The sequence below is a fragment of the Trachinotus anak genome, unplaced genomic scaffold (genome assembly GCF_046630095.1).
Source record: "Trachinotus anak isolate AG129_WGS33_773 ecotype Australia unplaced genomic scaffold, CSIRO_AGI_Tana_v1 ptg000008l, whole genome shotgun sequence".
Classification (NCBI taxonomy): domain Eukaryota; kingdom Metazoa; phylum Chordata; class Actinopteri; order Carangiformes; family Carangidae; genus Trachinotus; species Trachinotus anak.
Window position 1 is genome coordinate 25,893,057 of NW_027273859.1, and position 23,474 is coordinate 25,916,530.

General features: G+C 41.4%; 2 protein-coding genes and 1 long non-coding RNA gene across 5 annotated transcripts in view; 1 reads left to right on the forward strand and 2 right to left on the reverse strand.

Moving 5' to 3' along the window:
• Window positions 1-6,423, reverse strand: part of eeig1a (estrogen-induced osteoclastogenesis regulator 1a) — a 32,495-nt gene extending 26,072 nt beyond the window's left edge. Inside the window, exons 1-2 of one of the 2 annotated variants that reach the window (XM_071483821.1) lie at window positions 6,273-6,423; window positions 5,876-6,181 (exon numbers count right to left, since the gene is read on the reverse strand). In XM_071483821.1, the coding sequence (XP_071339922.1) occupies window positions 5,876-6,018 (143 nt within the window). In that variant the 5' untranslated portion in view covers window positions 6,019-6,181; window positions 6,273-6,423. Of the gene's footprint in view, window positions 1-5,875; window positions 6,182-6,272 lie in introns of those variants that run through there. The other variant, XM_071483820.1, reaches the window with a different exon arrangement.
• Window positions 6,424-11,442: 5,019 nt separating this feature from the next.
• On the forward strand, window positions 11,443-20,274 carry slc25a25a (solute carrier family 25 member 25a). Its single transcript, XM_071483831.1, has 10 exons — window positions 11,443-11,705; window positions 13,756-13,882; window positions 14,006-14,093; window positions 14,197-14,308; window positions 16,124-16,282; window positions 17,120-17,272; window positions 17,362-17,469; window positions 17,595-17,762; window positions 18,254-18,404; window positions 18,807-20,274. The coding sequence occupies exons 1-10, from the start codon at window positions 11,544-11,546 to the stop codon at window positions 18,989-18,991; spliced, it is 1,413 nt and encodes a 470-aa protein (XP_071339932.1). The 5' UTR covers window positions 11,443-11,543; the 3' UTR covers window positions 18,992-20,274.
• Window positions 20,275-20,381: 107 nt separating this feature from the next.
• Window positions 20,382-22,114, reverse strand: LOC139624589 (uncharacterized). Of its 2 annotated transcripts, XR_011691678.1 has the most exons (4): window positions 21,996-22,114; window positions 21,832-21,887; window positions 21,509-21,724; window positions 20,382-21,226 (listed from the first exon to the last, which is right to left on the reverse strand). It is a non-coding gene; the product is annotated as an uncharacterized lncRNA (long non-coding RNA). The 2 variants fall into 2 exon arrangements; XR_011691677.1 differs by having other exon boundaries at window positions 21,832-22,004.
• Between the last annotated feature and the right edge of the window lie 1,360 nt (window positions 22,115-23,474).

Here is a 23,474-nt window from a genome sequence, read left to right on the forward strand (position 1 = left end):
CAAAGAGTTGAAGAGGCTCTGCAAGAAGTGGTCCTGAGAATCATCAGCCTTGTTAGAGGAAATTCCAGTGTTTTAGAACCTGTTATATAATCTGAGTAGTTTGATAATGATAAAAAATAAACAGATGTTGACTTTTGAACCTGACTGTACTGTTTATTTTTTGTAAATGAACCCCTCATTTGACCCTGTGATACCCATGACACTATGTATTTGTATATGTTTGAGAGAGCGTGTTCAAAGCTTCTTACTGAACATGTGATAATATAGTGTGTGTGTGTGTGTGTGTGTGTCATCATCTGAACAGGAAATGAACACAATACGTCCACGTTGCCACATCAGAAATACTCACTGCAGCTCAACGTTTCACTTACACTTCTTCTTCTTCTCTGCCTTCACCTGAACAGTTTAATCAAAATCTCTGACCTCAATCACCCTCCTCTCCAGCATCTTTAGCCTCCAACTGCTCTAAAATCCACATTTTTTCTACCTTTAAATACAGAAATCCCCTCCACCTCCCTCCCTTGGCTCTTATTTCCACTGCAGCATCAAATATATGTTTCACTGTACTCACACTGTTTACATCTGGCTTCATGCAGTGTTGGTACTCCGGAAATGTCAGAAACCAATAGAATAAACAAATGAACTAAATGTCCAAAATGTAAACATCAACCTAAAGCTGATGAAGGCTGAACTCGTGCAGCAATGAAAATCATGTTCTTCTGCCAAATCAGGATGGAGACCATCTGGAGTCTGAAGCTGCACAGACTGAAAACACATTATCAGCAAATCTGACCAGATGGATGCAGTATAAACCTGGCTGGACGTAGAGAACGTTTTCCAATGCTGATATGGCTCCTGATAGTTCAAGTTCAATTCCAGCTCTCAAATCTCAAAATATCTTGACTTGATGAGTGAAGTCTGATTTTAATCTAAAATTTGCACGATTGTTGTTTTTTTTAGCGAAAGGTAGCACAAACTGGTTAGTACCTGTTAATATTGAGGGAGTATTTAAAGCATTAAAACTCTGGGCTGATTCAAAAATCAGTTTGAGTAGGTGCTTTGCAGGTTTTTTTAATACAAACCCATTAGAAAAGTTTTAGGGGTGAACAAACCTGTTTTAGCTGCAGCAATATTTACTCTTGATTAACAATGGATCTGGATTAGGATTTAGTTTTGTTTTTTTGGGGGGCTTTTTATGCCTTTATTATAGCTTAGTGGAGACTGACAGGAAAGGGGTTAGAGAGAGGGGAATGACATGCAGGAAAGAGTCGGACCGGTCGGGAGTCGACTGGTGACTGCCTGCTAAGAGCGTCCTTTTATGTCATTTATGTCATTTAGTTCAATTTAGTTTCTTACTCTTACAAAAAAAAAAAAAAAAAAAAAAAGAAAAAACACCTTGTAAGAGTAATGTAAATAAAGACATTTTAAGAAAACAAATATAAAAAGGTCTCATATTTTACACCTATTACACCTTTATTTGAGGTGTCCATAGCCATGAGAAGATATATTTGTGGTTTTAAGAACCAAAAATAATAAATATAAATAAATACACCAAATTTCAGGTAAATACTCAGAGAAAGCAAATCCTGCAAGGGTGGATGGTGGGTCCAGGAAGGCAGAGCTTGGGACATAATTGAGGGTGGTGTCTGCTTTGTTGTGACATGAAAAAGTTACAGAAGTCCTGACCACTGGTTTTAAGGCTCAGTTTCTGAATACAGGCTGTGTGCATTTCTCTGTGGACTGAGGCTTTGATACTTTCACAGTATTAATATAGAACCTAGACCTGCTTTATAATTAAAAACACATGGACATTTCAGTTCATACAACATGGGACCTTTAACTGTTCTGAAGGGCTGTTTGAAAACACAAAATAGTATAACTTGCTTCTAAGAACTATTAAACTCTTTCAAGCTCTTTCCAGATGGATTTCTGAGAAGAAAACTGAACACGCACGAAGCCTGTTATGTAACTCCTCTTTAGCCTTTGGCTACCCAGTAGTGTTTGCCATGTCCAATTGTTATAAATGCACAGCACTGTTTTTATGTTTTGTCCCTAAAAGTGTAAAATCACAAACAACCAACCAAGAGGAGAAAGCACAAGGGTCCTCTGTTTGTGAGGACATCAGTCATTCAGTAGGTTGCATCATCAAAAGACAAGACGGCTGCCAATTAATCTAGTTTTCAGACTGAATATCAGTCGTCTGTATTTTGTCTTACTAATGTCAGTTTGTCTCTTAACTTGCAAAGAAAGTGATGATTATCAAGGAAAAATGCATTTGCCATTTCCTGCTACTCAAATCTTTTCAGACTAAACAACATTTGAAGACATCACACTGCCAGAAAATCATCCTTGAGCACTTCAGATTTAGCAGAGTGTAAACATAAGCAAGTATCATTAGACTCGAGGAGATTGCTGTATTGTTAATGTGGAGAAAACGTCAGAAAAAGCAGCAGCCACAATATTCAGTGTTAGTTTCTCTGCAAAACTTTCCACTATTGTTGCCGACTCTGGTCCACTAACGACCTCACTTCACCCCCTGATATAATGTCCCCTCTGTTCCTCTGCTTGATTGCATCTCGCAGACTTGTTGCATTAATTCTTGAGGGTGTTTGCAACCAACACAGTGAAGGCACGCAGGATGTGTGAGGCTGCAATCATGCACAGCAAACCAAGTATATCAGTGCACCAAACAGTCGGATGGATCTCAGCAGCCCTGTGAGTTCATAACGTACAACTTCCAATATATAAAGGAAAAACTTATCGACATTACTGGAGAAAAAAAAAAAAGTGCCACAACTACACAGAAAATTTAATTTGAAACACATTTTCCAGAGGGTTTTTCTGCAGCAGCTGAGCTTCTGTCCCTGATTGGCAGAGATCAGAGAGGCCAAACAGAACTGGTCCGGACAGATCAGTCTGAGAGCTGGACAGTCACATCACAGCATGTGATCCTCTCTGCTTCCAGCCACACTCAGAGCCAACAAGGACTCTGGGAGGGTTTTTCATGTGAGGCATTGCGGTCCCTGAATAAGCTCGCCATTAATTCCCCCCACTGTTCCCAACCCACAGCAAGGCAAGGCCCCGGCCAGACCCCGTACAAAGACCTGGTTTGTCAGATCTGCAACGCTAATCTCTGTCCGCTGCGGCGGGAGCCTCCCTGCGCCGTCGCCTCCTCCTCTGAGAGGGCCTTGTATTCAGCCACAGAGATGATAACTAAGATGGAGGTGGGGGGGGATCTTAGTTGTTATATAACCTCCAGACAGGAGAATGACCCCTGAGAGAACAGAGACCTCAGACATCGCTGTCCACACTGCTGAGGACAGGACCTGAGGGGGTGCAGGGAGGGACAATTTAGTTTATTTTTAAGTAAATTGTAGTTTTAGTTTGACAAAGAAAAAAACATTTTTATGAGTCTGTGATCCTCTGGAGGAAGAAAAAAAAAGAATCTCATTGGATGATGAGCTGAACCTCAGAGGCCAGACCACAAAGTTTTTATATCAGGACACAACAAAGCATCAAACTTAAGTGTCAAAGAAGAAACTTTAAACTAATAAACTAATGTTCTTGCACCTGGCAATTAAACCTGGGGTTTTCCATGTTAGGGACAAACAGACATCTATACTGACATTTCTTGGAATTACTGGTTGTGTTCAGTCTGTTGTCTACAACTTCCTGTTTAACATGAAGAGGGCGGCTAAAATTAAACAGGACTAAGAGCCGGCAGCCATGCTAGCAGCTCTGTAAGGCTGCACTTAGTCACACTGATGCTTCAAGCTAAAAGAAATCTTAATATGGGAGTCTATGTGGACTGACTCATTGACTGTTGGAGCCAGACTCTAGTGGTCATTTGTCACTTCCATGTGTAAAGGATCCTTCCTCTGGGGACCATAAACATTTATAAAGAAATTCATGGAAATCCATCCAATACCCATGATGGGTATTTGTCCTTAGTTTTGAACAGCTGTGAAGAGAATAATCAATCAATGGGTGAATAAAATAAATCAACTGTTGCATGTGTTCCACAAAAGCTCCTCATCTCTGGCTCCGCCCACTGAGGTTTCACTCAGGCAGTGAGATTATCTCTGACTCAGTGTTTGTGTGTCTGCTCTTTCCTCACTGATGAAAGGTAAGAAACCGGAAAACATCCACTGAGCAGAAACCTGATCAAGATGATCATAATCTCCTCAGTGTGTTTATCTTTCCCTCTCCCAGCCTCTGTACTGGAACGAGGCGAGAACACGTACAAAGAGGACGATCTGCCTCTTCACCGCGGTCGCAGGGGACACGTTCTCCCACACAGGCGTCCGTCCGATCTGGGACTTAAAGTTTAACAGGCCTGCCTGAAAAGGAGGCACAAGCTTGGTGTGGAGAAGCACCAATAAAGACACTTTCGCTCCTGCTTTAACTCCACTGAGGAGCTGGAAGTGGGGCATCTTTTCTGCCCTGATCCTGAAAGCCAGTCCTTTTCCTTTCATCTGAAAAATGGGTTAGCAGCAGTTTGGAGTTCTCTGCCAATTCAACACTTAGCCAGCTAACAATATAATGCCTCACACTGCTTTACAAGTTGAGGTTAGTTTAGTAGGTCAGTCTGAAAGAGAGAGAGAGAGAGAGAGAGAGAGAGAGAGAGAGAGAGAGAGAGAGAGAGAGAGAGAGAGAGAGAGAGAGAGAGAGAGAGAAGCCAGGCGGGCTTTGTGCTTCAGGTTGGGTTTGAAAAGAAGCAGCATAAACAAAGCCCTAGAGTAAAAAAATCAACTAATGATGACTCTTTTAGGAGTTTTGTTCACAGGCATAACAAGGTTAGGAAGGTCAAACAGCCTCCAGACGCTCACTCTGTCTCATCTTCACCCTTAAACAAGTGTAAAACTCTGCTGCAGACGTCTGAAGCGACATTCAAGGCCGTACAATCTCATCTAGTGAATCAAAGACACGGAAGAGAGAGGAGATGAAAGTTCCTGATCTTATCAAGGTCAAAGAGGGAGATTCAGGAATTATGTGAAAAACCCAGCAACCAAATGAAATCCATCTTCACCACAGTTCACCACATCCCGGAGTCATCCGACCAGAAACAACCGGTTCAGAGCAGAAAAACATCTGCTGAGTTTTGGAGTAAAAAAGTTACTTCAGGGAGGTTTGGAGCAACTAGACAAGATCGTTTCACCGGAGTGTGCTGGTTTGAGAGGTTTCGCTGTGTTTAGTCTGGTCATCGAGTGCAGATACACAGAGGATACACTTAACATGGCAACACCCAGCGTTTAAATCTGACTCAGAAAGTCTCTCCAGGCTGAGCTGAGCTGCAAAAACTGAGCCCAGTGCCGTGCAAAGAAGTTTAACAGAGATGCAACGGCAAAGCATTTCATGTTAAACCTTTAAAAGACTAAAAGAAAAAAGAAACACCACCAAAAACATAAGAATACTTTTATCTTTGCTGCGAAAATCATTGAATTTAACGAAACAAAAACACCACAAACAAGCTGAGGAATCACGTTTGAGCTGCAACAGCTACTTTTCATTTAAAAATGTACATTTTCTGGTTTTAGATGAGAATTTGCTATTTTACTTTGTCATATATATATATATATATATATATATATATATATATATATATATATATAGACAGACCACTTAGTCTGTTGTAGAGATTTATATTACTGAAGGGGGACAAAACAAACCCAAACAAACTATCAAAAACTTTTTTTTTTAAATAAAAAAAATAAAAATGCAATCCTGTAATGTCATTATATTTATAACAGACACGTCAGGCAAGTTTAAACTGGAAAAACTCCATAAATTGCTAGAAAATTTATTATATAGCTCAATTACTATATACTTTAAAGATCTTTTGCATGTATGAAGTGAGGTTTGATGGTGTTTTCACCTGGAAGAAGTGGCGACAAAGTCTCCATCCAGCAGCCGGAGCTTGCAGAACAAGACCCCGTTGACAAAAGGCACCGCGGTGAGCTCCTCCAGGGTCAGCTGGGTCTGGAACTTGAATTTCTTCTTTTTCACGAAGAAGGCCATCGCTTCACTTGTGTAAAATACGGCTACAGCCAACAACAACAAAAAAAAAAACACAGTGAAAAGTAGCTGATGCAGATGAAATGCCCCTGCTGCTCCTGGTGAGGTGTTTAGTTTGTGTTTTCATGCGAACTCCGCTTCTTCAGAGATGATTCAGCGCAGAAATCTGAAAACAAATCCAGCGTTTCTGGGTCAAAAACGCGTGTAAACACGGGGAAATGTTAAAGTCTGGGGTTCAGAAGGAAGACGGGACCTACCTGGAGACATTTCTGGTCCTGGGGGGTTTGTCCGCAGCGGTTCAACAACGTACAATGACAGAAAAAACACTCAGTTCATCCGTTTTTATTTCGGTGCCGAGAGGAGGAACAAGTTAGTGGAGAGTACGTCATGTGACTTCCGGTTGACACCTTTCGGAATAAAAGCTAAAATCTAATTTTTTTAAAAAACAATTTTTTGTTTTTTTGTTTGTTTGTTTGTCAAAATTAAAAAAAATAGAATTGGTCAAGTACTTTGAATTGAATTTTATTTCGGTTTCTCATGTCCCACAATACATACATAACAGCATGTTCTTGCTAAAAATTAATTTTATACAATATCATAACAATTGTAAGTTAGTGGGTGTAATGCATTAGTATTACTGGGTTATTGAACTTTTGGATTTTTTCTTATATAAGTTTTATTATCAGGCTTATTATCAGGGTCTGCTGTGATGTTCCCTGCCTGTTTCTTGACACTGGAGGTATACAAGTCCTCGATGGTGGCCAGATCGGCACCGATGATCTGTTCTGCAGACCTGACTGTCCATCATAGTCTGTTCTTTTCTTGTTTAATGGCCAAGCCAGACCAGATAATAATGGATTTGCAGAAAACAGACTCAGTAATTGCAGTGGAGAACTGGGTCTGTAGCTCGTAAGGCAGGGTGAGGGAGTATATCCAATGTTGCCCCAGGGCTTCGGGGCTTGAATAAATGATTAAAGTAAAATCAACCTTGTCTTTTTAGATGCTCTTAAATTTAAGAGAGCTCCAGAGGTCTGGTTAAGAGTTACAGCCTAGATGACTGCAGTACACCTCTGTTTTCTCTCATATAATAAAAAATAAATGAATTGAAAAATAATAATAATCATCATCATCATCATCATCATCATCGTGAATTACTGTTGCAGTTTACATCTTATTTTAAGAGAAAAATCCCCTAACATCCGGTCCTGTACTAACTCATCCATGGTAACTTGACACAGTTCAGCTCCACTGCGGCCTCAGCGGTGAAACAGCGACGCCAGGTGGGGATAACGCTGATGTTGCCTTCAGGGACTTCCAGTCTTCTGTTGATATCTGATTTGAGAGGTGTCCAGCGAAGACGAGGCCACGACTATAATAAAATCTTACATTTGATAAAAGAAAACCACAGAAATTAGGGGGAAATGTTTCTTTCCTCTTAATCACTTCAGATGACATTACCCCTAAATCATCACAGATATAATATTTCTGTGGTATTACTTATATTACACAACAAATCAGATGTTTTGGCATGAGTAAATGTTCATTTCCATAAGATGAGAGAGAGGCAAATCAACCCTCTTAGTTTTTTGTGTATTGAACCTAAAACAGATTAAATTTTAAATATGCAAATGAGACTGATTTAATTAAGCAACGGATTGTTCAGTCTTCAACTTCAGCCAACAGAGAGCAGCAGAGGACTGAAGGAAAGGCAGAGTGTAGCTCTCCATCTAAAACTTCCATTCCACCTCCACTTCAGCTCCTTGTTGTACAAACTGTGCTGTAATGATCTTTCTTGCTTTTACTATCTTTCATTTGCTGTAATCCTGTTTACCTTGCTGTAAGTGTTTGTAGCTTCCTACCTCTCCTGCAACGCTCTTGTTTACTTTGGATTCATGTCTGAGAATATGTGGATAAAAGGGTTTGTATATATGTCGATGTCTCTCTGTGCATATCATATATATTTAGAATTTTTTTTTTCCATCGTGAAAACATAGGTTGTTAACTTTACGAGTCATAATAAATCAATAATTAAATGAAATAAAGTGTTAGTCATTTGATATTTTTATCATACTGAAAAAAATCACGATCCCAAGCCAAATTAACAACGAAACAAATGACTCAGGTTTTCTCAGGGGTTGTGAAAGAAAGCGTAGTTCATATCACCATGTCTTTGACTTTTCTAAGGTATTGTTTGGAGGATCTAAATCTATAAGGAAATTTGTGTATCTACAGATTTATTTGCCTTCATTCTCATGACAACATAGGTTGTTAACTTTATGAGTCACTGATAGGTTTAACTGCTTACAGGGAACATCCTGTTACATGCTGTGTCCCAACAATACGTGATCAACACCAAAAAAAACACCATAATCCAACTGCAAAACTTCACCTTCTCCTCATCAAATCAGCAGCAGTGTCACTGGCACATTCCTGCAGAGATCCTCCTGTGAATGATAAGACCACACCCCCTCACCTCTCACCTGTATTAACGCCGTCAGATACAAACTGTTTGTCTGATCCTGCAGGTTAAAGTGCTGCTGAATCCTGGTCGTCATGACTCTGGCGTAACACTAATCGTTTACTTTCTGCCGTGTGACGCCAAGGATTGGACAATAGACAACAAACAGCAGCTACACCAACATGTTTGTGTGCATACTGGACTTTAGCTGTTGTGTTAATGGACTTTTGAGTTGACCTGCTACAGTTATTGTAAATTATTTCCAGATCTTCACAGTCAAAACAGACACCTGGGACAAACTGTTTTTCATATTCCAACATAATGAGACTAATATTCAGGTGTAACATAACAAACTTGACCAAAGCTTTTTAGAAAATCTTGAAACATGTTGTTTTTCAGTCTCATTACAAACATTTCCTTACTAATGGTCGTACATTGTTGTCTGTAGTCTTGTCAACAGCAAAACTCAATATAAATCTTACATTTTAACAGCAGCAAGAATTTTAAAATGCAGTGTAAATGTAGAGAAATCTGAAGTGGAAAACATTTTGAACAAATATTTTCACAGATTTTTTAAAAAAGATGGATAAAACTAAGGAGATGCTGAAAAACAGCATTTACTATCATTTTGTAGCCACAGTGTTTAATGGAGACAGTAGAGGAAGTCAACATGCAGTATTTTTGATTTAACTATCGAGCTGTTTAATGAAACTGTGCATCATTTGGAGGTTTTATAACAACCTCAAAACCATGTCGATTTGTAAAATCATTTGTACTATTGGTTAAATTTGTAATACACATAAAGTAATTTTGGATTTTCCCTGCTGCAGGCCAGGCAGGGGCAAAACAAGGCAAAGGTGATCAATTGTTTTCTGTGGTCCAATGGAAAAGAAACTCAGTAATTTAGAATGTATTTCTGCACCTCCCAAAAATGAAATGAAATCACCTAAATATGGTCTTTTTTTTAAAAGATAAATAGTCACTCAGCTGTTACATCTGCAGAGGAGAGGGGAGCATTCAATAAAGCTAAGAAAAACAACTTCTTGAGAGTTGAAAACTTTTTTTTTTTCCTAAGCTGACTCAATAAAAGGTGTTTATCTATTGTCTGAAATATCATTGAACACTGCACTAGATGTAAAAATGAAAATCCGGCCCAGACCAAAAGTGCACTGAAGTATTTGGTCAGGGGTGTCCACATACTTTTGACCATATATCTGTCAGACCAGAACTATACATCAGTGTGAGGTTAAAAAGCTTCATGCACAAGTCAAACTTAAACCAACAAGAAAAACAGAGAAAAGTTGTTTGCATGAGTCTCCATCAATACCAGGATGGTCACAGGACTTTGCTCTGGCTTGGCTGATAGTTAAGAGACATTTAGGAGTGTGTGTGTGTGTGTGTGTGTGTTGTATGTAAACCCAGACAGCATCAGCTGACAGCCTCAGGGGTTAAGCCAGCAGCTCTTGGCGTTTCTTCAGCACCTTTTTTGGCTCTTGGCACTCATCCTTCTCCCGGCTTCGTTTCAGAGCGTTCATCCCTCCGCTCTGTCTGCCTCAGGCCGGTTTTTACAGAGAACAAGCTTGGATCTAACTGTTGCTCCGTCAGTGGCCAAATAAGATGACGCTGTCTGCAGCAGAGAACATAACACACAAGGAAAGAAAACTAAACATAGCTAAACGATGAGGAAGTTTAGTGCAGAGACAAACACGAACATAAATATTAAGACTAAAACCAGCTTATGGTGCATGTTGTGGAGAACATGAGGGAACAAATGGAGAGCTGGGTTTACTAAAACTAACTTACATATGAATTCTACTTCTTTTAGTTTGTTTTTACTTATATTGTGTTGCTTTTTCTCAATGCATTTTCTTTTTATTCTGTTTTACCAGTGGATGAGCCTGTTATATGCATCAGATTTGAAAGGCTGATCTGAAACAAGCATTCACGACTAATGTTGGCTGTTTTCCGTTCATGTGTTTTCTAATTTCTGGATAAACTATAGATGAAGTTGCTTAGTTGATACTCAACCCATAGGCAATAACTTTCTGCAATTTGAGATTAAAATTCTTAACTTTTCATGCAAAAATAATTAGAAATGAAATTAAAAGAAAGTTTGTTTCTTCAACCAAGCAGCTGCCCAGAGGCCTGTTAACCAGTCAGACATCCAACGACAAACTTTTGCTCGAGGCCACTGCAGTTTTAACTTTGCCGGTGCTTAAAGAGATAGTAGGACACCTGAAAATGGCAACAGGATCCCATGGTGGAAAAGTATGTATGAATATATAGGTGTGTGTGTGTGTGTGTGTGTGTGTGTCTAAATTTTGATTCACTCCCATTCCCAGGCATAAACTGAATATAAATTCCAGCTCCCTTTCCCATGTTGAACTATATATTGTTCTATTTTTCTTATTATTATTGTTATTATTATAACTAATATTAATATTATTGTTGTTGTTTTATTATTATTGTTATTATTATTGTTATTATTATTATTACTACTGTTAATATTATTGTTGTTATTATTATTACTACTACTATTAATATTGTTGTTGTTGTTGTTGTTCTTGTTTTATTATTGTTGTTGTTTTATTATTATTATTATTATTATTATTATTGGTGTTGTTGTTTTATTGTTGTTGTTGTTGTCCACCTGTCCTTGCACATGTCCCGCCAAGCCGCCCCCGTGTCCGCTTCCCCCACAGTTTGAATGAAAGAAGAGACGGGGTTGGTCGATCTTTTCCGAAGATGGAGGAAAGGAGGGACGGGATTGGTCGACAGTTCTACGATTCTTACGTAAAGCGGGAGGGGGGGGGGGGGGGGGGGGGGCGGGAAGGAGCCGAGCCCATCAATGGGCGGTCTCAGCGATTGGTCCGTAGTAAAGAGACGTCATCTCTGCCAGCAGCGCAGCCAGTGACGTGGCACCATTCCCGTAAGGGGCGGGGCGTCCTGACATTTTTTAGAACCCGGCTTTTCCTGAACCGGCATTTCAGTATAGCACCGTGGAGCGGCGACACGTCGGTGTGTTATTTATTTATTTATTGTAGTTTCTTTTAAATTTCCCGCAGCCAACATGCTCGGCCTGTGCCTGTACGTCCCCGTGTCCAACTCAGACCCGGTGGAGGTGGAATATTTTGAATCTAACGGGCTGCCGTCGGAGCTGAAGTCCGTCTTTAACAAACTCAGTGTGTTCCTGCCGTCTCAGGAGTTTTCAACCTACCAAAAGTGGCGAAAGGTACGAAAAAAAAATCTCCATCTCTCATTTCCTTGCTTTGTATGCCCTCGCTTGTATTTACTATAACCTACTTCTTCAATCCCATTACTTTGATCGGGCTAAATCCTTTCTTTCCGGCGCCGGAAGGCTTAGCATGGGCTAGTAAAAAGCCTTACGACTAGGCCGCAAATGTGACCGGCTTCCAGAAAGAAAATCGTAACGAAAAATGTATAATTTCTGTGAAAACCTTGTCGTGACTATTGGTTTAATGTCCAGTTAACCACAGTTTCTGTTTACAGGTAGTTGCGTTTCGTCCAGTTAGTCTACTTGTCGTGGATTTCATGAACCTAAATGAACCGGCGCGGCCGGTGTGTCATTCATTTGCGGGGAAAATCCACCCTAAAAAGGAATTTATGCTATTTGCTGCGTGTGAGTTTGGCAAGTAGCTGAAGTCTGTCCTCATGTGCAGCCATCTGCTTCAAGTGAAAATCATATTCTCATTCAGATTAATTAGTCAACAACTGATCTTAATTTTATAAGATCGGAAATTTTAAAGTTGCAGCAAATGCACAAACTACTGCACTCATATTATAATGTTGTTCGGCCATTGCACTACTACTCTAATTACTCTGCACGTATACTGTATATTTGCAAAATGCACAAATTATGCATATGGGTCGAGTGTTGCAAGTCCAATACCCCAAAGCATTCACTTCAGTATTATATATGAGAAAGAGAAAAAGCAAATCCTACAGTATGAGAAGCTGTAACCTGAGAGTCTGTAGCAGTTTCATGTTCCAGATGACTGTGACATTAAGCTTTATTCTGCTGCATGTAACTTTCCCTCCCTTAGGCACACAGTAGTTATATTACTACTTACACTTGCACAACTAGAGAACCGTCGACCTGAACCTTGCCTGGACTAAGACAGTCAGTCCAGTGTAATCTTTCAGTGTAATGCTGAAAGATTACACTGGACTGACTCATGCACACTCTGCTATCAGTTAGAAGCTGACCCACTGCTAACCTGTCAGATTTTTCAGTTCTTTACACTCAGCTGAAGTTCACATTGTGGTTCGTGAACCGATGGCCATGCAAGAATACTCAGTACACATTATTTCAGCACGACAACTTCAGTAAGCATCTTATCCTGCCAGCAAGGTCAGGTGTTCAATTTGTTGTCTGTAGAGCAGCTGCAACAGTTTATGGATTTCTCTCTAAAATTCAAGCTTTAGGGAAAAGGGCACAAACACCGGCCAAAGGTTTCCCTCGTACAGAAATGGCAAGATGTAAATTCTTAACACAACTTTCCCCTGTAACCATGATGCAAGTCACACTTGTGCACTTGTGAAGGTAATTTTAGTGTGAGGTGCAGGGCAGAAATGTCCTGCACTGTATCATTACTGTGTGACAGTCATATGCCTGCACTGTGCGCAGCGGGTCAGGTATCAGCGCTGGCTGGCGGGCTTGAGAACTGAAAGACTGCCGGTGTCCTCGTCTTGTTTTAGCTCAGGAGGTTCAAGCTTAGACAAGATTAAAAAAGTTGGCAGGTCAGCCTGCAGTTGAGGTCAAAGGATAGACTAGGGTGTTACTACCTAATACCCCCCCCTCCACGGCCCTGGAGAAATGGACGTCATTCAAGAACTCCAAGAGCACTGAAGCTTGGCAAATAGGTCACGATGGTGTCCTGTGGGTCCATGAAACACAAGCCAGGGCACCTTTTCAAACCTCAAGTGCCATATTCATGAATGTGGGTTTGGCTGGTTCATAGTTCTTTGGCATTTGGGTACAAGTTTTAGATAGAGTACATTTCAGAACGTGCTCTACCTGTTTATATAATTGACTACAAAATTGTTTTGATGTCTGCAGATGCCTCCTCTGCATGTCACTGTGAAATGTCATCTGCTGGTCAAACTGATTTCTCCCTACAACTATGTAAAACAGTGTAATACCACACTGTATTTGCTTCAATAAAATTAAATTCTTCACCCCCAAAAACTACTCTGTCCTTTTGTTTAACTTAAAATGGACTACTGTATCTCATTGCCCGTATACATTTTTTTTCTTGCAGAAAACTTTAAAAGATGAAGAGAATGACTCAGACGGACAGCTGGACTTTGAGGAGTTCGTTCACTATTTACAGGACTATGAGAAAGACCTGAAGCTTGTGGTGCAAAGCCTTGACAGGAAGAATGCAGGTATGAGGCTGCTGCTGCAGATCTGCTGAGGTTTTGGTTGGTTTCATCTTTCACTTTGTGTCAGTCATTCAGCTGCCCTACGAGAATTTTTTGTCTTAAAACTTGTCCTTGTTTCCTTTTAAGGCCACATTGATCCCAAAGAGTTCATGCAGTCTCTTCGCGACCTTGGTGTGCATATTTCCCTGCAGCATGCGGAGAAAGTCCTTAAGAGGTAATTTCATTCATCTGTTTCATCCACTTAAAGTTTGGATTGTTGTATTAAGTGAGGCCTGACTCTGTCATGTGGTTTTTTTTTTGTTTTTTTTTTTTTAAAGCATGGATAAGAACGGATTGCTAACAATCAGCAGTAAAGACTGGAGCGACTACATGATTGTGGAGAAGACTGAGAACATTCCTGAGATCATCCTCTACTGGAAACACTCCACGGTTAGTTCAACAGACTGAACTGAAACCACAAAGTTAGCACAGAGGGGAACAGATGTAGAAACAGCTGAGCTGTAACAATGGTCTTCTTTACCACCAGAAACTGAAACGGGGAAGAGCAAAGTGATCAATTTGACTTTATTGGAGAAAATGAATGTGGAAAGAACTGGAATATTCCACTGTTGGTGTTACATAAATGTTCAGATGTCCTATTTCCACCCGGTTGTCGATTTGATAAGGGTATCAGGGCAACCGATAATGGTATCACTCAAGCTGGAACTAATCAGAGTGCATAGGGTGTTGCATCTTACTCCTGTCTGGGGGAAGGAAAAAAAAACAGGTCAATTAAGAAGCAAATTCCCTGAAGGCCTCCATGAGCACAAGTCGTGCGTCAGAAATTAAGCTCTATTAGGCCATGAGAGGAATCGGTCCCATTCTGAGAGGATTACGTTGGGGGGATTTGCCATTTTGTCTAGCTGTTATGTAAAAGGGAACAGCGGTAAATTAGAGCAGGTGCAGGCTAAAGTAATGTAGCACAGCTCCCGCAGGAGGACAGTGTGATCCTGGGTGTCATACAAGTTCTTTCAATGCCGTGCCCTTCTAATGAGTCTAGCAGCTTTAACTTGGCACAGATGAGACACTGACTGACAGGCTGAACCAGGTCCAAGAATAGAACTGGAAGTACCCTTCACAGTAGATGAAGCGAAAGGCAACTACATTGCTGATGAAACAAAAGCCACTGGATCGTTTCAGATTGGAAAAAAATCCAATGTTTAATGCTTCCTGCAGTTACAGCACAGCTTCGTTTCCCACTGCACAGCCACTGTGCCCCCGAGTGACACTTAGACTCTCTGTTACAGAGGCTGTTGATGTCCTGTATTGGGGACATGGTAATAAATAGGATATTTTATTGACTCAATAAAATTATATAACAACAATGAAGCAAAAAATAAAACTGAGGTTGCCATAATGGCATAGAAAACAAACCAGATCAATAATATTTAGAAAGTAGACAGCTTTTCAGAAAGTAGACCCCTTTAACAGGAGTTAAGTTAAGGAGAACTAGACTTGGCACAGGTCCACATCTGCAGGTCTAGATAGATCCAGTTGTAAGCATGGTGTCTGCTCTTGACCTAGATCATTTCGAAATGTTTCCCCCTGCAGACTCGCACCCTTTGGCCTTTGCCCTAGGAGCCTCATTAAAAATCTGCATGGCTCAGATTTTTAAAGCAGTACAGTGTGTCCATGTTCATCCACTGAAGTCAATGAAAACCTGACCTGTTTGTGAAAACAAACCCACAACATAAATCATATAGTTTGACCTTTACTGTGGCAGAGGAGTCTGCTGTCACATAAGACCAATGTGCTGCTAACAAGAAAAATGTTCACAACAGTTCACGTGAGCTGCAGCCTCAGTGTCCCCCATCAAGTATTTTCTTCAGATGCTTGCTTAAGAATAGAAGCCTTATATCAGTGGTTCTCAAAGTGGGGTGTCCTTTAGGGGCTTCCAGGAGGCTCCTAGCAAAAAATTCTATCCATATTCTATCACAATGACAGAATGTTTGACTATTCAGGTCAGGGGTTTCAAACACTTTGTGTAATTAAACATCTAAAAGCAAAAATCTTATCAGATTGGGGGGGCATGTGGTCTAATTTGAGTCAGTTTAGGGTCCTTGATGTGAAAAGCTGCTCTAAAACAATATAAAAACAAAAAATAGAGGTGGACACGTGACATTGGCCTCCTGTTGTCTGTCTCCGTCATGTTTTCTTGGTGGCATTTATCTGCTGCATATCTAAACATGTCTGTTTTCCCGGCAGATATTCGATGTGGGTGAGAACCTGATGGTGCCTGATGACTTCACCATTGAGGAGAAACAGACTGGGATGTGGTGGAGGCACCTGGTCGCAGGTGGAGGAGCTGGAGCCGTTTCCAGGACTTGCACCGCTCCGCTGGACCGGCTCAAAGTCATGATGCAGGTAAGACGACGACACCCAAACCCAGTGTGCACGAATCAACAGAAAAACCTCTAAAATGAGTTTCCAGGCCTTCAGGAGGTTGGGAACTGGACAATGTGTGGAGGAGGTGGTGGAAACTCTTATCTTACTGTTTGCAAGAGTCAGAATTATCATCTTGTCAGTCATGTGAACTCGTTGTCAGCTGAGCCTCCTAGACTAAAATCTACTCAATTCTTAAGTCAAATCAAGTAAATATTTGAATAAGATTCTCCTGAAGGCCACAACTGCAGCAGGGGGCACAGTTATTCAAGTCCGAAGTTAAAAGATTGCCCAAGAGTGTGTTGCCTAAAATGACATAAATAGGTTAATGGTTAATAGGCGGTGTGTAAGAGTGAGGGGGTCGGAGTCCACAGGCTGGTTGCCTGTCAGAGCCAGGGCATACCTGTGACCAATGACGGCTCGCGGATGGCCGTCACTCCCTGGGCCGCGTAGCCTCCGTCGTCATCTCTGGGCTGAAGGTCTAACCACGCGCAGATTCAGGATCGGTGTCAGTGGCCCTGATTTACGTCAGCTGCAGTGTGGAAAGTCAACTTTGAGCCCAATTTGATTTGAAAAATAAACAAGGTGTATAATTCAAAAAATCAATTAATTAAACAAAACTGACCCAGTTGGCTTAGTTTTTGGGTGGGGGGGGGGGAGGAATCTTGACCTGTGAGGCTCTGTGACCGATTCATCCCAACATTTAACATCCCATTGTAATTGTTTCAGCTACCTTGAAAAATGTCCAGACAGACTTTAGGGCTGTTCTTGGTTATAATTTACATCTAAATGATGAAATATCTAATTCTTCTTTCTCAGGTTTATGGATCCCGAACCAACAACATGTGCATCATGAGCGGGCTGATGCAGATGATCAAAGAGGGCGGCATGAGGTCGTTGTGGCGAGGCAACGGCGTGAACATCATCAAAATCGCCCCCGAGACGGCCCTGAAGTTTATGGCGTACGAGCAGGTATGATGAGTGGCTCTCACGGCGTTCTGAGTGAAGCTCAGTGCTCTCGGTGTCCGTTTACTAATCCTCTCTCCACTGCTTTCCTCCAGATCAAACGTTTGATCGGCAGCGATAAGGAGACTCTGAGCATCTTGGAGCGATTTGTTGCAGGATCTCTGGCTGGAGTCACCGCCCAGAGCGCCATCTACCCCATGGAGGTGATGATCAGTTTAATGACATCAACTCTAATACTGACAATCCATCAGAGACACCTTATCTCTGAGTTTTAAAAGCTCTAAAAGTGAAAGGAAACTGACATTTTATTTACTGAATCTGTCCCCAGGTCCTGAAAACGCGCCTCGCTCTGAGGAAGACTGGGCAGTACTCCGGGATCTCAGACTGTGCCAAGCAGATCTTTAGGAGAGAAGGACTCGGGGCGTTTTATAAAGGCTACATCCCCAACATGCTCGGCATCATCCCCTACGCAGGCATCGACCTGGCAGTATATGAGGTGAGAAGTTATTCTGTGTAACCCTTGGATTTTCTTTCTTGCATTTTTTCATCTTTGATAGTATCAGTTTGTGTTCACATTTTTTCACCTTGCTCAGAAACTCAACACACATCTTTTCGTCTTGTCTTCTAATCAGAGCAAGAATGTTAATCTTTTAGCTGTGAATTCACCACATTTTCCACACAGTTTCTTATCTTTTCTTAAATTTACACACTGATAAAACATCCAAGTGTTCAATCAAAAATATAAAACTTAATGTTAAACACAAGAGCGACAAAGACATTTGTTCAGGAGATACTTCTAAAAGTCTTGTGTTACCACATCTTGTCTCAAAAAGAGCAAATATTAAGAAAGACCCAGGCAAACGCATGAGTGGATTACATAACAGTCTGATGACTAAGTGACATGAACTAAGAGAACAGGGGAGTGCAGCTTCACACGCACAGTTGAGAAAATGTTCTTGTTCTCATCTTGTATTTTTCCACCCTCAGACGCTGAAGAACAGCTACCTGCAGCAGTACGGCATCAACGGCACCGACCCCGGCGTCTTCGTCCTGCTGGCCTGCGGCACCGTGTCCAGCACCTGCGGTCAGCTCGCCAGCTACCCTCTGGCTCTGATCCGAACCCGCATGCAAGCACAAGGTGAGGCCTGCGTTTACTGAAGTACTGAGCTTCTGACCGTAAATCTGTCCTGAACAAGTCAGATTTTCACCATGAAGTTTCAGTAGTTTACGTTGTAAATGTTTTTTTTTTTTGTTTTGTTTTTTTTTTTTTTTACCAACATGGTCGAAACATTTATACGAAAGCAAGAGTTGAAAGGAAGTAGCAACACCTATATAGGGAGGACATGTCTTTCTGTGGTCAGGGAGGGACTCGTATCAAGGGTGGATGACATGATCGATGAATCATTTCAGCTGGACTTTGAGTCAGACAAGGAGGCTCTAAATCGCCTCATGTTTATTTCATCCCTGTATCGTTATTGCAAAATCTTTAATGACCTGTTTTTTTTTTTTTGTTTTTTTTTTTTTTTTTTATATTTTACAGCTGCAACAGAGGGCAGCCAGCAGATGACGATGACTGGTCTCTTCAGGCAGATCTTGCAGACCGAGGGCCCGACCGGGCTCTACAGAGGCCTGGCCCCCAACTTCCTCAAAGTCATCCCCGCCGTCAGCATCAGCTACGTGGTGTACGAGCACCTGAAGACACAGCTAGGAGTGACCTCACGCTGAAACTCACCCTCCCTTTGTCACGTGACCTCAAAAGCTTGAATACAACGAGTGACCCTCACCCAAACACCAGAACCCCACCCCACCCCACCCATACCCACCCCCACCCTCCCACGGCTCATGCTAGGGAATCCCAGGGACCTTTTGGCCCCTCTGGGGGTTCGTGGAGCCATCTCATTCTGTGAATGTCAGCTGACGAAAGACGAGAAAGGACACTGAACGTTGGAAAGGCCGAGGTGGAGGATATGAACTCTGTGAGCTCAGGACGTCGGGATTGTGACTGCTGCTATTTATGTTTTTAAGAGGAGCTGAAATGTGAGCGACTGAGTCGAGGACCAAATGTTTTTGCTCTTCCTGCCGTTTTACTTTTTGGTGCCTGAGCAAAAAAAATTTTTTCATGTTGGTCTGACATTGTAAGCTTCGGTCAGTCAGCTTAATATGCAACACCAGCACTCATGTTGAATAACTGCTAAATAAAAACACTCAGATTCAGAGTAGGTGGCAGATGGAGCATTAATAAGCTTAATTCTTTAACAGTTCTATCTGTAGGAAGAAATGACTGTGTCCCTAAAAAGAGAGGGTTTTGCACATGTGAGTTTGATCTCTCTTCACCTCTGTCCTGAATGAATGGATTGACAGGATTTTCTTAAAGACTGGAGTATTTATTTCCGTCCATCCTGTATTTATTGTTTTTATTATGTAGACAAGAGAGGAGGTATAATATGTTTTCTGCTGCCAGTTTCCTGTCTGAAGAGCCAAATGTGCGATTTGATAAGTTTTAAAATGCAGTGTGGTTATATTCATGGTGGGAAATTAATACCAGGAAACGGCCTTAACACGTGGCTATCAAACACTAAATGTACGCGTGTGGTGAATTGTTGAAAAGGGGGTTGGAGTCACTGTGGCTGGTGTTTGCATCAACAGAAAGTTATTTTTGTTAGTTGCTTAAACAGTTTAACAGCGTCGGATAGCGTCTGTTAATGTGTGTAGATGTTTGCCCTTTTTGGAGAGAAAAAAAAAAGTCCAAATGTCTTAATCTTCACATTAGGTTTAAGGGCAGATTACTGTTTAATTCACAGAAGAGCACACGTATTTTTTTTTTCTTCCCATATTTGTACTTGGAAAAACAAGGGCTTGAAAAAGATGAGCAACATAATGCACTTTAATCATTGCTGAAAGGGCCTCAGAATGAATGTTATATCAATCCAGGTATTAAGATGTAATTCTTTGTATGTTTTAATATTTTAATGGACCAGTTTGATGCAAATAAATGCAAATTCTTGTCAGATGTCTTGTGGGATGTCTTTCTTTTTATGGCTCCATGCTGGCGACACCCAGGACCTGAGACATTATGTTTTCAGGTTGTCCATCCGTCCCGTTTTGTCAATGTGATACCTCAGTAAAGCCTTGCAGGAACTTTTTTAAATGGGTCACAAACATTCATTTGGAATGAACTGATTAGATTTTTCGTGGTCAAAGGTTAAGGTCACAGTGACCTCACAAAACATGTTTTTGGCCATAACTCACAAATTCCTACACTCAGGTCACAATTTAATTCTAAAATGGTGAAAAGTCAACTTCCCTGTGACATAATGTTCTGCAAAAACCCCTCTTGCTATTATTCAATGCTGTAACTCAGGAAGGAGATTTTGACCATATTTCCTGCAACGGGGCTGCTTGGTGGGGGCAGTAATTCTAGTCTGTGCAGAAATAAGTAGATCAAGTGACAAGAACGGAAGTGGAATTAAAAAGGGGCTTTCTGATACCGTGATCACTCAGGATAATGTTTCCCATTTGACATCGGGAGGGACATGTTGTCGTATCTGCAGCCACCCTAACACAACAGTGAATGAAGCCTCAAATGTGAATCATTTCAAGGGGAAATCTCGAGTAGCAGGTAATTCTATGGAGACATAATTCACCTTTGTGGAGGCACAAAGAGCCGAATATCTCAAAACCTAGATAAATAAAATGACAACTATCTGCATGAATAGATTCCAGCAATGTTAAGTGAGAAAATATTTTATTGTAAATATAGTGAACGGATCCTTTAACAATGGCCCCAACCTTTACATACATGCATACGTTTTTATTATTTACATGAACTGCAAATATGTCTTTTTCCTTTTTGTTTATCCCTTAATCTTAAAATGTTGAACTTAAACCACGTGAAACATTAATTCGCTGTTCCCAGAAGAGTTACAGCTCTGCCAGGAAGTTTCAGGAAGTTTCTAGAAACTGAGAAGAAGAGATAGTTAGAGTTTAACAGATTAGATCAGTTACAATGACTGGTGTATGTGTAACTGATAAGACAGACATGTTTTAGATATTTCACATATTTCAGTTTCATTTGCAAGATTATATATTGTATCATTTAGGATTAATTATGTTCTTCCACGGCGGAGACCAGAGGAAGACCTAGAATTAATGCAAAGCAGGAAACAGCAGATTTACTGTTTACTGACTCAGGATTAGTCAGAACAGTAAAGTGTTATGCAACAGTATCTGAGCAGGGATTACCATGAAAGGTTTATGTTGAAAACACATTCACACCACAGGGATATGGGTCAACCAGAGGCCTTCTCCGGTTATTTCCAGGGACTTGTCAGCAGAAGATGAGAGAATAAGTGAACAATGTCCATAGATGCCTCCCATGGGAGACATCCTCAGTTAGACTTCACTCACTCTGTGCTCAGAGTGAAGGTCCTGTGACCCCACTCATTCACCAAATCCCTGCTAAATAAATAAATAAATAAATAAATAAATGAGCAATGAGGCTTGTTTACATGCAACTCCAGCTAACATGCTAATGTTGCTAATGTAGGTCAATGAATGGTATTTACCGTTTTCAACCCTTCATGCACTTTTCCCTTAAGTTCGCATTTCTGCAGCATGTCCCCTGGAGGAATTACCCACAGTTCATAGCGGTATTATAGAAACGCAGGGTTACCATGGTTACCAGGGGACAACCGGGAGCATGAGGGGGAAAAAAAAGGTAAACACTCACCTGGGGACGTCAACTAAGTTTGTAACGTGTGTGTGCGCAGCAGAGGTTAACCAATAGGAGCAGGAGTCCATTTTTTCGTCAGCACATATGCTATGACGTAGCCCTATGACGTGTAGAACGGTGACGTAAAGGGACCCTGGCTTTCATCAGGGTGCATTTATGAGATCATGTCAGAGGAGGAGAGTTGACCTTTTATTGGTCGCACTGCAAAGACTCTGCGAAGTCCTCTCCAAGCATGAGCCGCTGGCTGTCCACAGGCGCAGGGCGTCTCCTCACATCAGCGGCTGCTGGTCTGGGACTTCACCGTCCCAGAGAAACCCGGATCAACTTCTCCACACTTGCTCCACCAAGGCAGCACAACCCTCTGCACACAAGCGATGTGCAGTTTCCTGAGGGCAGCTCTCAAGGTGGGGGTGGGAATCTCCTCCGCACAGTCACGGCTCTGGGACTTCACCTTCCCGGAGGAGCCCAGGACAGCTGTCCAACACCTCCACTGCTGAACCACGAGAACTCTCTGCAAACGAGCCGCGGCAGCTTCTCACTGAACGCAGTTGCCTGCAGCGCTTCAGTCATTCTGAGTCGGCAAATTCAAAGAAGACAGCAGCTGCATGCTCTCACGTCTGTATTCAGAGGTGTGGTGTACTGGAGGCACAGTTCCACCATCTCATCTCTCCAGTGGAGCCAAAGTCAGGGCCACGGTGTGTGCATCCCAGCATCTCAAAGGAGAACAGTGTCCGGGAAGATGAACACAATGACAAGCTCCAGCACTGCCTCACATCCAGGCTACATCCTGCTGCACTGCTTTCTGTCCTTGAAGGGACAGGGGCCAGTCCAGCAGGAGGTCATCCAGATCTGTGGGGCCACCCCAGTGTGACCTCTCAGCTGGAGGGTGAAGGCTGAATTTCCCGTCCTGAGCCTTCATTAATGTGAGGGTTGTACACTAATTTGTTCCTCCCACATATTAGAAAATAAAATTCACTCAGCCTAAAATTCTGCTGTGTCAGTTTTACACATTCAAACGTCCACAAATGACGAGACCCATGTTATATATTTTTGAGTTATATTATCCCAAATGTCTCTACCAATTACCAAACCACAGTGTCAATCATGTCATGTCCCCTATCCCCAGGTGACAGCGTTGTGGTTCCCCTGAATATTTTTCAGTGAAGATAAGAAAAAAAATTTGCCTGAAGCTCAATACGGACTTTGATCCTGTTTTAAATCACATTTTAAAATACACTTTTTACACCTTGGTCATTTTCAACTGTATTTAACCGAATTAAGGATTTTAGTCATCATTAAATGATCTAATAATTATGAATTCAGTGATGACACCGAAACTACTGAGCATTTATTTTTCCAGTGTATGTATTCTGAACCTATATGGCTTCATATATGTGACTGGTTGTGCCCCAAGGTTTTTTTATTATATTATTATTTATGGATTTGTCATGGACAAAAAAGAAAACGACCTTGGAT